Raw genomic sequence first — 16,663 nt, forward strand, 5'->3', positions numbered from 1 at the left:
TGGATTTGGTAGACAGAAACTGAAAGAAGCCCATAATATATATATCTGTGTGTGTGTGTGTGTGTGTGTGTCTTTGTTTGTCCTGCACCACACCACTTGACAATAGGTGCTAGTTTGTTTATGTCCCTGTATCTTAGTGGTTCAGCAAATGAGACCGATAGAACAAGTACCAGGCTTTGAAAATTAAGTACTGAGGTTGATTCAATCAACTAAAAATTCATCAAGGCAGTGCTCCAGGATGGCCACAGTCTAATGACTGATACATGTAAAAGATGAAGGGAAAAATATGAAAGCCAAAAAGATAAAAGAGCAGTAATGGAAATTCTTTTATGTTTCTATTTCAATCTAGAAACAAAGGAAAAAACCCATTTATAAATGAAATGTAATGTCGTAGAAAATCATGATAATGAATTGTTAGAATGTGTGTGGTTTGCCAAGAAATTATTAGAATATTTGGAATACCTTCTGACAGAACACAGAGACGGAATAATTATTGTACTTACAGTCCAACCTTCACTGACAACTAATTGACAATGCTTCCCAGACGGAGTTTCCAGGAACTGTTTTGTACGTACATCCAAGAATATCACAACACTCAGCCCTGTTCCCAGAGTGATGACATCGTGGCGAACACTGATTGACCGAATACCTAGAGAGGGGAGACAAAAAAAAAAGAAGAATGAAACATTTTATAAAACATATAAACTAAAAATAAGTATTAAGGAAAATAGCATGAAAACACAAACACATGCATGAGACGTTTTGGCACAGCTGTTTTGGCACTGCTATTTTGGCATCACCGTTTTGCAGTCACTGATTCAATGCAGATTTGAGACCAGGCATTTTAAGGCTTCTCTCATTCTCTGTCTCTTTCCCCCTCCCCTGCTCTTTCTTCTTCTGTCTCTTGCAATTTTCCTGCATGTGTATATTTCTGCATGCATATGCTTGTGTGTGTGTGTGTGTGTGTGTGTGAAAATGTGTATGTTTGCCTCCAGGGCCAAAATGTAATCTTGCCAAAACTAGTTCAATGTGCACTCAGCCATGCCAAATCACCAGCGTTCAAACAGCCGTACCAACCATCTCTTTCCACACAAATACATAGACACACAGACACACAGCAGAGAGTTTATAGGCCTTGAAAATATATCTTAGAAGATAAACTAAAAGAATATCACCAAAGTCCAATGAACAATAGTTTTTTTTTTTGTTTTAAGGTGAAATTAGAATCTCACATGTAACTACTAATTTTCATGGATATCTACATTTTGGGGTGTCTAGCTTCCAGAATTCAAATAACTACAAAGTTGGACATTATAGCACTACACACACTCTTCTCTTGGTAAAAATCAAGACTAACCTACTAGCATAGGCAAACAGGTATCAATTGGATCAATATTACCAGTCTGAGAGGGCCAGAAAATATCATGAGTACCTTCATCCTGCTCCAATTAATTGATTAAATAAAATTGAGAAACTGACCATTGACATAATTATGGAGAAGCGCTGATATTAGACCCTTTATCCTCAAAATTATATGAGATACTTCATCTCAGTGGTTGGTGGATACAATGGATATATATATATATATATATATATATATATATATATAGACCTGAATGGCTAACTTCACAAACAGATAGATATTTGATGAAACTTACTAGTAAAGGGGTTTATAACTATATATATGTATATATATATATATATATATATATATATACATATATATATATATATATATATATATATATATATATATATATATATATATATAAATGTATATGTATGTATGTATCACATTCATTGGCTTACATCTGTTTCTGCTGTAAGAGTCTGTCTATGTATATAGGTCTGTATCAATGTATATTTAGAATTCAGGTAAAATTGTGTCTAATGACAATCGAACTGTTAACAACTAAAATCCTCCACTAAGGATCTACCCCATCCCATCTTTTCTCTGAAGATGGAATAGTCCACTACTACACAAACAGCATATCTTCATTCACTGAAAAATGGACCATAACATTTTACTCCCTTATGTCTTACTATATGCTCTATTCTAATAACTCACCAACTATTTTTAAATATATACATTCCATGCTCTAAACTAATACCAGTTGTTTGTCTGTTCATTCTTTCTACAGTACATGTCAATGTATGTATATGGACACATGTTTATGTGATAAGGTTACTGTTGACCATCTAATCCAGTCTGTTATTCAAATATTGCTTTTTTCTCTTTTTCAAACTGAACTGAAGTTTACAGACTGTGAAATAGATTAGTAATAAAACAGCTCCTAAAAAATAGATAAAGTAAAATAAAAAATAAAAAACAACTGAACTACACACAACGGAACCAGAGGCACTGAATCAGCTGAGTGAATAAGCGAAGAATAAATCAGGTTCTTATTTTTCCCAAACAGCAACCAAAAGGTCATTATGTAGGTCAGAGTGTTCAGACATCAGATGATGTCACAAACCCTGTTTGTCGCCCCCAAAATAATAGACTAAAGGGAGTGGGGAGGATATTTCAAGGCAGGAGTTATTGTGTTTCTTACATAGTGTGAGTGTGTGTGAGTGTGCACGTGCACACACGCGCATAAGAGTTCACTTTCCAAGTTCATTGCAGATTAACTTGGCTTTGCTTGTTTGTCATCAAATTAAGATACTTTATAAAAGATCCTATTGGAGTAATTTCGGAAGCTATTTCAGTTTTAATTCCTACCAAATAATTCCAGGTTCAGTCCCACTGCTTGGCAACTTGGGCAAGTATCTTTTACCATAGCCAAGGACCAACCAAAGCTTTGTAAGTGGATTTGGGAGATGGAAACTGAAAGAAGCCATCATATATACATATATGTATATATACACATACATATATGTGTGTGTGTGTGTGTGTGATTATGTATGTGGTTGTCTTCCACCATGGCTTGTCAACTGGTGTTGATTTGCTTATGTTTCTGTAACTTAAAGTTCAGCAAGAGATATTTTTTCAGTCATTATACTGTGGCCATGCTGGGGCACTACCTTAAAAGATTTTTAGTCAAACAAATCAACTCCAGAATTTTTTTTTGTTTTAAAGCCTGGCTACTTATTCTATCAGTCTCTTTTGCTGAACCGCTAGTTACAGGGACATAAACACACCAACACCAGTTGCCAAGCAGTGGCAGGGGACAAACACACACACACACACACACACACACATGTATGACAGGCTTCTTTCAGTTTCTTTCTAACAAAGCCACTCACAAGGCTGTGGTCAGCCCAAGGTGCCATGCAGTGGGGACTGAACCCAGAACCATGTGGTTGGGAAGCAAGCTTCTTACTACAAGCAATTGTATTTAAAAAATCATTAAAAAATCTTATGCAGAAGTATAACTGATTTATTGCACATAATTTTTAACAACAAAATCTTATATGGACCCGCAAGGGCCATTTGGACCCCAGTTGAGAACCAGTTTTAGATAAATAACTAGACAAATAACCATCTAACCCATGCCAGCATGGAAAGCAGACATTAAATGATGATCATGAACTACAGTTCTACATACAGGTTGTCCACAAATTATCTTTACAACTTCCACAGTTTACAGTGTCTATTTATTGAGTGCAACCAACAGAGCCCAAATGGAAGTGTTCTGATATTTCTAATAAAATTTTATTTATCAGCTCATTTTTTTCCAATAAACTCCGAGTAATCCTAGTTTTTAATGCTTTTCTGAATTTTCCAAATTGTAAACATAATTTATGGACACTCTGTATTTAGAAGCATAGCTACATGTCTACATAATTAGAATGTATAGCCCTTGTTCTGTACATTTAGGTAAAAGCCTAGTTCTGTATATTCAAGTGTATAGCCACAGTTCTCTATATTTAGACAAACAGCCTCAGCTCTCTCTATATTTTTGAACAGAGCCACAGTTCTATATATTTAGATGTACAACCACAGTCTTGTGCATTTAGATATGTACCTACAATTTTGTATGTTTAGACATGTAGCCAAAATTCTGTACATTTAGGCATATAGCCATAATTCTACATACTTAGGTGTGTTGCCAAAATGCTGCTACATTTAACACATGTAGCAGCACATAAAATAGTTTAAATGAAGAACAGACTGGAATAACAAAGCACATTAACAATAAAATACAGTTAATGTTTCTAATGTAAAAAGTTATTGTATTTAAATAATTACATAAATTTATTTATATACTGCATGTAAAAAAATGTTGCAATAGTAATTATACACACAATATAAAATAATTCTGATAACAATATAAAAGATAATATCAGAACATAATAGACTTATCATTTATGAGACCAAACAGATGTCCATATATCATACATAGAATGGTACGATGATAGTTTGCTGTGGTGACAGGCCTCAGAAAGACAGTTCCCAAATATAATTATTTCTTCTCAAATTTTATGCCATGTATCTCAGCCTAACATTATATTCCAAGTATTTCTAATTAATTACTCTGCCAATGCCACAAAATAGAAACTCCAAAATGAAGCAAGACCAAAATGGAACGAAGAGAAAAGAAACAAATTAACTCAACATGCAAAACGATGCTGAAAAGTTCCTGGCTTTGGGTAAAAGAAAAAACAGGCGGATCAATTAATTATGATTTTATTCAGCATATTCTCCTCTCAGATTCACACACTTATTGCAGCTGTCCTTCAGTTTTTCTAAGCCCTATAAAAGAACTTGGAAGGTTGGACCTTCAACCAGGCCTTTTGTGAAACCCTTAAAGCCAGGAACTTTTCAGCACCCTCTCATAATGGAAACATTAGAAAACGGTTTTGATCTCCAGTAAAGAAATATTTCTCACCAGAATTTCCTTCTTTTGACTTGATGCTTGTGATTTGCTGCGGCGTTCTTGTGTCAATAAAGGTGACATGAGCTTGCGATCCAACTGCATACATTTGCCTTTCGTTGCAGTATGTCATGCAGACTGGCTCTCGGAAATGGGGTAAAGATAACTGTAACACCTAGCAAATATATGTTTAGGGGGAACATAGCTAGTATATCGGAAATTAAACAGCTGACATAGAGTCAGGAGAATACTATGGTAAGCAAACAAAAATTGGCCAGAATTTATAATGACAAACACCTACCTGACTTGTTTTTGCAGACAGATCACACTCAGGCTGCAGTTTGTGCACACAGTTTCCCGGGACGGCCTCAATCTTCAAGTTGATTTATCAGATATTCGGCTGCTGCCTGCCAAGCAGCACTGGCTGCCCATATCCTGACTGATTAGACACCAGTTCTTTCGAGGTCTTTGAAAGCGGCGCTCCACACCAGTCAGTCCTGGCCAGGAACGGACTTCCACCTGATAGTGTGGATGGGGTAAATAAAAACCTTTTGCTTTCTCAGAGCTTCAAGGTCTGCATTATCAGACTTTCAAAACTCTGGAAACGGCAGAGGTAATGAAGTAGCTACCATAACACTTGGACAATTAATAACGTTATGGTTTTAATGATGATGCAGTTTGAAGAGAAAAAAAAAAGTAACAGGATAGAAAAAAAAAAAAGAAAAAAAATACATCAAAACATTATTTTTGATATAACTACTAAGAAATTAAGTAGCAACAATGAACAGTCCCCAAATAGCTAATGTATCATCTAAATTAGCGAAAGACACAAGAAACGTCTCCCTCTGAGGTCATTGTCAATGGTAACCTACTGTGTGTGGAAGAATTAGGATTGGAGTGGATATTTGCACTCCAAATAGAGTGTGGCAGTGACATTACCTGTTTAGTTCTGTTCATATCCCACGTTTGAAAATATTCATTGAGCGAACTCAACGCAAGCTCCTGCAAGCGAAAATGAAAATCAACTGTCAGGAATAGAAAGGGAGTTAATTTTGATTTTGCAATAAGTTCAGATAAACAGGTAGAGGCAAAGAAAGAAAGAAAAAAAGAAGGAAGCAGAGTATTGAGAAAGAGACAGGTATGGCATTGAGAAACAGAGAAGTGGTGAGAAGAAACAGGATGGACATCGAATGTTAGAGAGGGGGGGGGGGGGAAGAGAAGGTATTGAGAGGGGGAGAAGGGGGGGGAAGAAGAAAGAGACAAGGAAGGCTTTAAAAGATGACTAGAGAGATGAGACAGGGAAAGCATTGAGAGATAGACTGAGACATAGAAGAAACACTGAAGGTAATGAGACAGAAAGAGAAAAAGGGACAAAAAACAGATGGAGACAGAGAGGGCATTGAGAGATAGAGAGAAGAGACAGGGAAGGTTTTAAGAGACAGAAGAGGGCATTGAAAGATAGATTGAGAGACAGAAGGAACACTGAAGGTAATGAGACAGAAAGAGAAAAACAGAGAGGGCATCAGGAAATAGACGGAGACAAAGGGGATACTGAAAGATAGAGAAGGGGACAGATAGAAGAGACAGAAAGGGCATTGAGGAATAGAGAAGGGGACAGAGAGAAGAGACTGAAAGGGCATTGAGGAATAGAGAAGGGGACAAAGGGAAGAGACAGTAAAAGCTTTAAGAGACAGAGAATTACAGAGAAGAGATAGAGAAGGCATCGAGAGAAAGATTGGCGCATTGAGAGACTGCTAGATAGATAATGGCATACAGAGAAAAAAGAAGAGGGAAAAACATGGACAAAGAAAGACGAAGGAATGATGCGTCAGTAAAATGTTCTTTTGTCTGGATATAAGTGGAGGAGCAGACAAATTACCTGTCGTCCTTTACAGTAAGCAAATGACCGGATTTTCTCAGCTGAACCGCATCTTTTGATACATTCGGGTGAAATATGGGAATAGCGAGGTGGTAATGTATTGTACATGTCTGTATTTTGTTCCTTTATCTTCCATATAGCAATCGTGCTGTCTTTGGAACCTACACAAAGGAGAGAAAAAGAAAAAAAAGAAAACATTCAAATATTCAAATACATAAATTATAATCTGGTTTACAGAGAAACTGAGGTGAACATAAAAATAGTAGTTCTAACCTAACTTTGAGGTGCTAATTTCACATACAAAACCAGTTTTCACTCATCACCTCCAGTTTTTTTTAGTTATACGTTATGATTTTGCGACAATTCACGAAACCATATATATGATCAATTTATACTTTGTTTTCCAGATTTTTATGATACATATCTCTACAATGGTTTCAGGCACTTCAAAACACTGAGGATGCATCAACAAGGCAAATTCATTCTGCTATACGTGTTGGCCCAAGACTACAGTTAAGGATGCTTGCTCAAGGTGTCACAATGGAACTGAACCCAGAACAGTGTAGTTAGGAAGCAAACATCTTACCACACAAGCAAGCCTGCACCTATTTTGTTCATTCTGAATATAAAAAAGAAACAAAGTGGGCATACATGTGTGTGTGTGTTTGTGGGGGGTGTTGTGTGTGTGTAATGAAGTGTTAGCAGGACTAAAGCCAACCCAAGCTAAAGCTGAGAAATCAATGAGCTTTTGTCCAAATCCATCACATTCCCTCTTTTGTGGTTTCTCTCTCAGATGGAACAGATATATAGTAATAATACATGAAGAGGTGTGTGTGTGTGTATGTATATAAAAGATGATAAAATAGCAAAAAATAAAGAAGTGAATATGCTGGTCATGTGATTGGTGCTGAAAGCATTCACAAACAATAGCAGCCAGAGAAAAGGCAAAGATAAAAAACAAAAATTATATAAACAAGTAAACTATTTCGATAAAATACAAATTCTGTGTAGTTCAACAGATATCCATAATAAAGGTATGAGACATGCTGTTGATGCTGTTGTTTTGGTACCGGCTATTTGGCGTCGTTGATTCAATTGAGACTTATCTGACATGGGATGTTTTAATGTTACTCTCATCCAACTCTCCTGTCATCCATATCTCTCTCTGCTTATGTATGTGTGCATATTTTTCGTTAAATGCTTAAAGCAGATGACATCAAACTAGCAATGAGTTAACCTTTTTGTTACCATATTTCTCTTGAAATGCTCCGCCATTGTTTCAGTTAATTTTTCAACTAATGAAGAATTTATCTTTTATTTTTAGCCCTGTTTCAGTCATTAGACTGCAGCCATGTTGGGGCACCACCTCTAAGAATTTTTTTTTTTAGGCAAATAAATCAACCCTAGTACTTATTTTTTGTTTAAGCCTGTTACTTATTCTATCAGTCTCTTTTGTCGAACTGCTAAGTTACAAGGATGTAAACACACAAACGTGTGTGTGTGTGTGTGTTTCAGTTAACCAAATCCACTCACAAGGCTTTGGTCGGCCAAGTCTATAGACACTTGCCCAAGGTGACACACAGTAGGACTGAACCCAAACCATCTCTTTCTCACCCTTCCTATCTGTATGTGTATATTTCTGTGTGTGGAGGCGCAATGGCCCAGTGGTTAGGGCAGCGGACTCGCGGTCATAGTTTCGATTCCCAGACTGGGCGTTGTGAGTGTTTATTGAGCGAAAACACCTAAAGCTCCATGAGGCTCCGGCAGGAGATGGTGGTGAACCCTGCTGTACTCTTTCACCACAACTTTCTCTCATTCTTACTTCCTGTTTCTGTTGTGCCTGTAATTCAAAGGGTCAGCCTTGTCACACTGTCACGCTGAATATCCCCGAGAACTACGTTAAAGATACATGTGTCTGTGGAGTGCTCAGCCACTTGCACGTTAATTTCACGAGCAGGCTGTTCCGTTGATTGGATCAACTGGAACTCTCAACGTTGTAAGCGACGGAGTGCCAACAACAACAATATCTGTGTGTATGTGTATGCATCTCACTATCACTTGACAACCAGTGTTGGTTTGTTTACATCCCTGTAACTTAGTGGTTAGACCAGTGGAGTAAGTACTAAACTTCAGAATAGAAAAAAAAGTTCTGGGGGCAGGGAGTTAACTTGTCTGACTAGAATCCTTCAAAGTGGAGCCCCAGCATGGCCACAGTCCAACAACTGAAACTAGTAAAAGAAAAGATATGCAATGTGTGAAAAAAAATAAAAACAAAAGAACATGATGGTCAATAGCTGGAATGCTTTTTATCATAATTGCAACCTAGGGCTAAATGAAACAGCATTGCTCTACTAACCTGTTACTATTGTGTCATCTGTCAACCAAGTCATATCATAGATCCAGTCCTTATGAGCCAGCTAATGAGAAAAAACAAAAACAAGAAAAACATAAAATAGTAAAATAAAATATGCATTTATGTTGTTGCATTTCTGCAGTATTGCACATTGTTGAACAGCAATGCAATGCTATTGTGTTTTCATTGTATTGCAGTGGTGCATTGACGAAAAAAATTAGGAACAGTAACAACTTTTGCATGATGTGGCTGATATTTCTAAGGAAAAAGTTACAACAGCAGAGGAGATTAACTTCACAATCTTAAAAAAACATCTCAAGGCAACAGCCATTTGTCATCCTAGAACTAATCTCATCATATACCTGACCATTAATCCTTTCATTACCATATTCTTATTAACGTACATTGAACATAAATTAACACGAAATTTTAAAAATAATAAAGAATTTAGTAAAAATAACTGTCATCATTAAATTGACGGTGACACGTAAAATACACCATTTCGAGCGTGGCCGTTGATCGTTACCAATGTCGCCATCCTGGCACTTGTGCCAGTGGCATGTGAAAAGACATTCGAGTGAGATCGTTGCCAGTGCCGATGGACTGGCTCCTGTGCAGGTGGCACGTAAAATACACCATTTCGAGTGTGACCGTCGCCAGTACCGCCTGACTGGCCCTCGTGCCGGTGGCATGTAAAAGCACCCACTACACTTTCGGAGTGGTTGGCGTTAGGAAGGGCATCCAGCTGTAGAAGCTCTGCCAAATCAGACTGGAGCCTGGTGTAGCCATCTGGTTTCACCAGTCCTCAGTCAAATCGTCCAACCCATGCTAGCATGGAAAGCGGATGTTAAATGACGACGATGATGACGATATTAACATGAAATTTTGATGGGAGGTTTTAATTTAGATCTCTTTAATCCTTTTTCTACCATATTCCTACTGAAAAATATCAACTTTCTTTCATTTGATTTTGACAATAATGAAGAATGTAGAATAACTTTCCTGTTAACGAAGCTGGAGTTTGGCGCATAAATTAACACGCTTTTGACATATTTTGGAGAAAGGAATGTAAGAACCACCTTAATAATAATAATAATGATTTCTTTATTAACCACAAGGGTTTACATTAAGAAAAAAGCATTATGGGCAGTACAGGACAAAACAAAGAATGTGTGTGTGTATGTGTGTTGTTGTGAGGGTTTTGTGTGTACACAAGACTAACAAAGTTTTAAAAAATCAACAATGTATAATAATAATAATCCTTTCTACTATTGATGATACAAGGCCTGAAATTTGGAGGGGGCTGGTTGATTATATCAACTGCAGTGTTCATCTGGTACCTATTTCATTGATCCCAAAAGGATGAAAGGTAATAAAGATAATCCTTTCCACTATAGGCACAAGGCCTGACATTTTGGGGAGGAAGGGAATAATAAATTATATCAACCCCAGTGTTTCAGTGATACTTAATTTATCAACCCCCCAAAAGGATGAAAGGCAAAGTTGATCTCAGCAGAATTTGAACTCAGAACATAGAAATGGGTGAAATACCACTAAGCATTTTGTCCGGTATGCTAATGATTCTGCCAGCTCACTGCCTTAATAATATTAATAATAATAATAATATTAATAATAATAATAATAGTAACACTAACAATAATAATCCCCTTTTAATATAGGAACGAGGCCTGAAATTTTAAGGGAAGGGGACAAGTTAATTACATTGACTCTACAGGTAATTATTTTATTAGTCTCTAAATGATGAAAGGCAAAGTTAACCATGGTGGAATTTGAACTCAGAACGTTAAGACGGATGAAATGCTGCTTAGCATTTGTCCAACATGATAACAATTCTGCCAGCTTCACCACAATAATAATAATAATATAATCTCTAACCAAGGCACATGACTTCAAATTTGAGGGAAGGATACTTTATTTTATTGAGCCAGGAAGGATTAAAAGTTTAGTCAGTGTTGTTGAGATTTGAACTCAAAACATAAATGACAATAACTAGATGCCACTTAATGACAACTAAATAACATTCAATTAAATGCCGCTCGGTAACGACTAAAATCTACTTAACCGTCAACAATCCATCATCCTCAACAATAAAAAAACAAGATACTCACTTCTCCAACGCAAAGCGGATCGAATGTTGGCAGCTTGTATATAGCAAGGTCATTTGTTGTCTCTGCTCCAGTTGCTAAATATGTCCGTGAAGGGTTGATTTCAATGCTGTGGATACCGCAGGAGTCAGGAGCAGCAGCACATGATGAGCTGCTCTTCAGTGATGGGATGTCAAACATGCGTCCAGTCACCACATCTAGTACAATTAACTGACAAAAAGGGAAGAAAGCTAGATATCATAAAAAGCGACGAGATGTTTCAGGTGCCTGGGTGGCAGTAACAGCATCCCTGCTTCATAGAGAGAGAGAAAGAGAGAGAGAGAAAGAAAGAAATAGAGAGATATGTAAATATGTTCAGAATAGTTAGCACAGTTTGTTGTTGTCTGCAACTGGGGTAACCAGTGAAATGGCAATCTATAAAAACAAGGAAATTTAGGATATTAACATCAAATCCAAACAGACATAACATCACAACACAGTCAACCCAAAATGTTTGTTATTGTTGTCATAAGAAAATTCTCTTGAGACATCATTCCAATTGTTGTTGGTTTTACAAGACAAAAATGGAATAAACATTTTCTTTTCAAGTGCATCAATGACAACGATATATTTTTAATAAAATTGAAATTACAACAATTTCCGGAGAAAGAGAGAGATAGAGGGACAGACATAGAAAATAGATTAAAAGACAACGAACATATTTTATCATGTTATATATACGTGTGTTTGTGTCTGTGTCCTTATATATATAATTGTGTTATGCAATGTATATACCAAATGATGGCAAATTGTTTGTTCTAGTTCTCTGCTTCCTGTGTTCAAATCCTCTTGAAGTCAACTTTGCACTTTATCCTTTTTAGGGTTGATAGAATAAGTGGCGGTCCAGGGTGGTTGATTAATTGATTAATTAGCATGTGGGACGAGACAAGTCACAGCATCATCTGTTTTGGTTTTTTGCAATCCAAGTCCAAATTCTGTCCTTCACATGATAGCAGTAGGCATCAGGGTAGACTGTAACAGGCTGTGGTGCTATGCATCTTTCTACATATGGACAGATCTATGGGATCCCAAGAAATGTAACTTTTCGAAGACCAAATACTGTGGTTCTTTCTCCATACCACACCAAATTCTTTAGCAATTGGGCACAAAGTTTCAGAGACATTAGGAAGATCCTCAACCCCTCAACCAGGCAGTTAACTTATTTGTGCATGGGAGTACGCATATGTGTATATGTATGTGTATTTGAGGCCTTATGCTTCCAGTAGAAAGGTATATATATATTATGGCAAAATCATTTATATAGATTTATGTGCCTTTATATTTAGATTCAACAATCCAACATAACATATGACATCGGTAGGCTTATACTTAAAATAGGTAGCAGATTTCTATCAATGTTACATTTTTTTGTGTAGTTTTACAAGAAAACAAAAACAAACCCAAAACATACACACAAAGGTTACTTAACAACAAATCTTCATAAGTTGGTACCAATGTATATCACATACATATAGAGAGAAATATAGTTTTAAAAAAGACAAAAAAGAAATTCAAGGTTATAAAATAAATTGTTTTATTTCGTTGAATTGAAAAGAAAATTTCAAACTTTGTTTCATATGTAGTACATTAAAAATTCATTCTTTGTGTTCCCATTCTAAAAATTCAATAATCAACAATATCAGTATTTATAATTACTGTCACAAAATTTCCTTTGATAGTGTGTAGACCATGTTCCTTTTAGACAGACCTCTCATATTTAATAAAGTGTTGAACACTAATGGTATGCCAATTGGTTGTTTCAGTTCTCAGAAGCTATTAGATTTGATGTACTTATAAACAGACCAGCTACTAGTTTCTCTGGGAATGCTCATGTGGTGTAAACATCTCTGATGAGACCTCAATAAGTATCGAAAATTGATTAAAGTTGTTTGTCGTTTTTCTTTTTTTTCTGTCAATCTACAGAGAAATAGGTAAATTTGACATGCCCTGTATGTCTACTTTATAAGTTTACATACATCTACTGAACATAGATTTAGCTTCAGTGTGTAAATACAGCCTTTAGTTGAATTATAGAGCTCTGCCTGCAAGATGGTTTGAAGGAATAACTCAATTAGATTTGTCTGTCTTTATGGAAAAGCCCTGTAGTTTAACAAATGCATGTTTTTGTAAATGTACACAGATAAATATATTTACTGTTCATTCACAAGTATGCTGTCTTTGTAGTTTAATTAATATGCATCAGTAATGAATGTACTGATATGCAAATGAGTTAATGTTGTGACTGTTGTTCATGGTGTAATTTATTCACAAGATGCTGCAAACGAAGCTCTCTGCTAATGCAAAGCAAAGGAAGAAAACACTCCTGGTGAATTTGTAATGACTACTTTTATTCCACAATTTGTTTCGCAGAGAGAGAGAGCTGTATAGCCACCTTAGATCTCATGGCTATTGTGTTCCATTCTTTATTCAACAGTAACTGATGCTTGTAGTTAATCCAATTATGCTTGATTTTTGTCGTTCTCTCCATGACAAAGATATGATTATGCCATCATCTGCTTCGTCTTATTTCTTCCTTGATACTCTAGCTTAGCAGAGGAGTAAATTGATCAAACATACCTCTTCCAATCGTTCATATATATTAGTTAATAGTCAACAGACTACCTCTTATCCTTCATATTAAGGATATCTGCATGTATAAGTGTGGTCATGTATGTGCATGTGCATGAATAGAGGACTTCTGCCAAAAAACAGACTATGCCCATATAGACCCTGATGAGTGTTAGCAGTGTTAAAACCTTGACGCATTCATTGAGATCATGGCAACTACAGGTGAACAGTTTTCCACTTGTTTAATCTATAAGAATAACCTCATTACCCATTAATGTCTTTTAGTTACTGAAGACCACGGTTGCTAGGTAAAGGAAGATATCAGTAAATTGAAAGAAACCTAAGAAAGTACTCCAGTTCAAAACTGACAGAAATGTATTATTTGATACATTGGTTAACAGAGAAACCATTTTATAACTTCAGCCAGTTACTGCAGCAGATCAAATCCTGCTAACTGCCCTCTAAATTATGAAGGCAATTTTAACCTAGCTACAAATTAGATAAATATTTCAGTCAGCAATCGAAATAACAGCCAAATCTCCCTTAAATTGTATTGTACTATCTTTAATAAGAAAAGACATGTTAGATAATGTAGTCCTGCATATCCCTGAAAAACGACAAGATGATCACAGTCACAAATGAAATGGTTTTGATCACACATCTGCTTAATCAAGGTTGACCAGGAGCCAAACAACATAGATAGCCATTTGTATCTGATCAGTAGTGAGTTGCATTTTTTTTTTAGAGTTAACTGGATGCAAATTGTTGAGAATATTTTTACAGACTAATACATTAATTTTACTAAATTCTACATTTTCACCAAAATTAACTGAACCAAAAGTAGTGTATTTCAACAGAGATATGGTGACAAAAGAGATCCATGAGTTTCTCTCAACCAGGTTCATTGCTGCTCAAAAGCAAGCACAACTAACTGATGAGGATAGGCTAATACACCTCGCATGATGCAGTGAGTCGCGTGCAGCCATGGGACTGCCCAAAAAGTTGCCAGTCAGCAACAAGCATCGGCAACCTACCTGACCCGTCTTGAAACATGGACTGAGGAGTCCCAGTCAAGTGCATGTCATTGGAGCCTTTCACTTCGCAAACTCCAACAGCACAGGGAAAGCGAAAATGTGAAATGCCATCACATTCATGTTACTCTCACTCCAGCAGGGGATGGCACAATGCGCAATGCTTTAAAACATTGTTCCCTGGCTTGGATTAGCAAGAGCATCACAGTCCAAACCAATGTTTATTTTAAGTTACTACCCTCCAAGACAGATTGGAAAAATATGTCTCACATGTTTTATTTTGACATTGCTTCTATGGCAAAGTGTCCTTCCTAACACTGAACACTTTATGACTCTTAAAATTCACTTCTGCTAATTAACAAATTGCAGTCTTCTGTAACAAAGTACTTCCCATATATATATATTAGGTCCAAAATTGGTAAATTGTTCCAGGCATTCATTTAGAAATTGGATTGGTTTACCACCTTGAAAATTTAAGCAACACAACAAATCTGTCATTTTATTATTATTATTTGTTGGGGTGGGGATTAAACCAATTCTTAGCTATCTCTTACAGGAGGCAACTACACCATTCTAGATACTTACCTCAATCTTCATTACTAAATCTCAGGAAGAGAATATTCTTGTCCGAGTGTTCCAAGTCAGTTTTGAGAATTTAAATATGAAAACAAAATGGTTGTAAAATAACCCTGAAACGGTTTCTTTCTGAGATTAGTTGCTTGAATAATACTTCAGAATATGCTGCAATCTCCAATTTATATATATAATTTCATATTACAGTGTGTGTGTGTGTGTATGTGAGAGAGAGAGAGAGATGATTTTTATCAAATGAGTTTATCAAGGAAGGAGGGGCAATGCCAATGATGTTTCACAGGCTCAATAGAATGATGAAAGATAGTTACCCTCAGATCGTCAAACAAGTGACGTGGCCTGAAAGCATGCAACAGGATGAACACTTAACTCTTTAGCATTCAAATTACTCTCTCAAACATAATGCTTATTTAATTCAGTGTTTTGAATTAACCAAGCATCATCTTGTAGCTTCAAGATTTTGATGATGCAATTGTTATACTTTTAAGATGACATTGTAGGATAGGTGTGAGAAGTATGATCTGATCAATTTGAACACAAGAAGGTAATATTAGGGTTGGATATAGCTGGTTTAAATGCTAAAGGTTTAAATGCACCTATGTGTCAGGTGAGGGTGTTTAATGGAGTGATGGATTAAGCTAAATGATCCAACTTCTACAGATGCAAAGTGCTGTACAGTGGCAGTATGAAAGCTTGTTTCGAAGTTACAGGCTCATGAGACTGGAGTTAATATCCAAGTTTCTAAAGCATTTAGTAATTGAGAGTACATAACCCTCTCCCTGAATGGGACACCAGTGCACAACGGTGTTAACCTCTTGCTACCACTAGAACTTATATTTTCAACTGAGTCAACTGAAGCAATGTAAAATGAAGTGGTTTGTTCAGCAACGGAACAAGCCACTTGGTTCAAGAAGGAAACCAAAGACTCAAAGGTCATAAACTTGACATCCGAAACCAGGTGTGGGCAAATTTCTTTGAGTAGTGAGCTGCATGAGACATGGCTTATCAACAGGTAAAACAATTAAAAGGTAATTTTTTTTATTAGGTGTGCCATTGAGAAAGTACCATGGATTGTAGGTTGCCCAAGACTGTCCTAAACTTTAGATTATGCACTTTTGGTGGTAAAAAAAAAAGGAAAAAAAAAAGCAACGAAAAAAAATACACTAGATGACCTACTGCAAAATCAAGATGTTACATCTACTGCAGTACACTCTGTTCATCCAACTGTATCAAATACTGTCTGCTATTTGTATAGGAGG

General features: G+C 36.3%; 1 protein-coding gene across 1 annotated transcript in view; it reads right to left on the reverse strand.

The window, feature by feature from the left end:
- LOC106870136 (DDB1- and CUL4-associated factor 12) overlaps positions 1-16,663 on the reverse strand; it is a 35,621-nt gene that overhangs the window by 4,850 nt on the left and 14,108 nt on the right. The window contains exons 3-8 of the mRNA XM_014916127.3: positions 11,179-11,385; positions 9,053-9,113; positions 6,697-6,857; positions 5,757-5,819; positions 4,833-4,992; positions 504-649 (exon numbers count right to left, since the gene is read on the reverse strand). Coding sequence (XP_014771613.1) covers positions 504-649; positions 4,833-4,992; positions 5,757-5,819; positions 6,697-6,857; positions 9,053-9,113; positions 11,179-11,385 — 798 coding nt within the window. The remainder of the gene's footprint in view (positions 1-503; positions 650-4,832; positions 4,993-5,756; positions 5,820-6,696; positions 6,858-9,052; positions 9,114-11,178; positions 11,386-16,663) is intronic.

Source organism: Octopus bimaculoides, chromosome 12 (assembly GCF_046866305.1).
Source record: "Octopus bimaculoides isolate indiv1 chromosome 12, ASM4686630v1, whole genome shotgun sequence".
Taxonomy (NCBI): domain Eukaryota; kingdom Metazoa; phylum Mollusca; class Cephalopoda; order Octopoda; family Octopodidae; genus Octopus; species Octopus bimaculoides.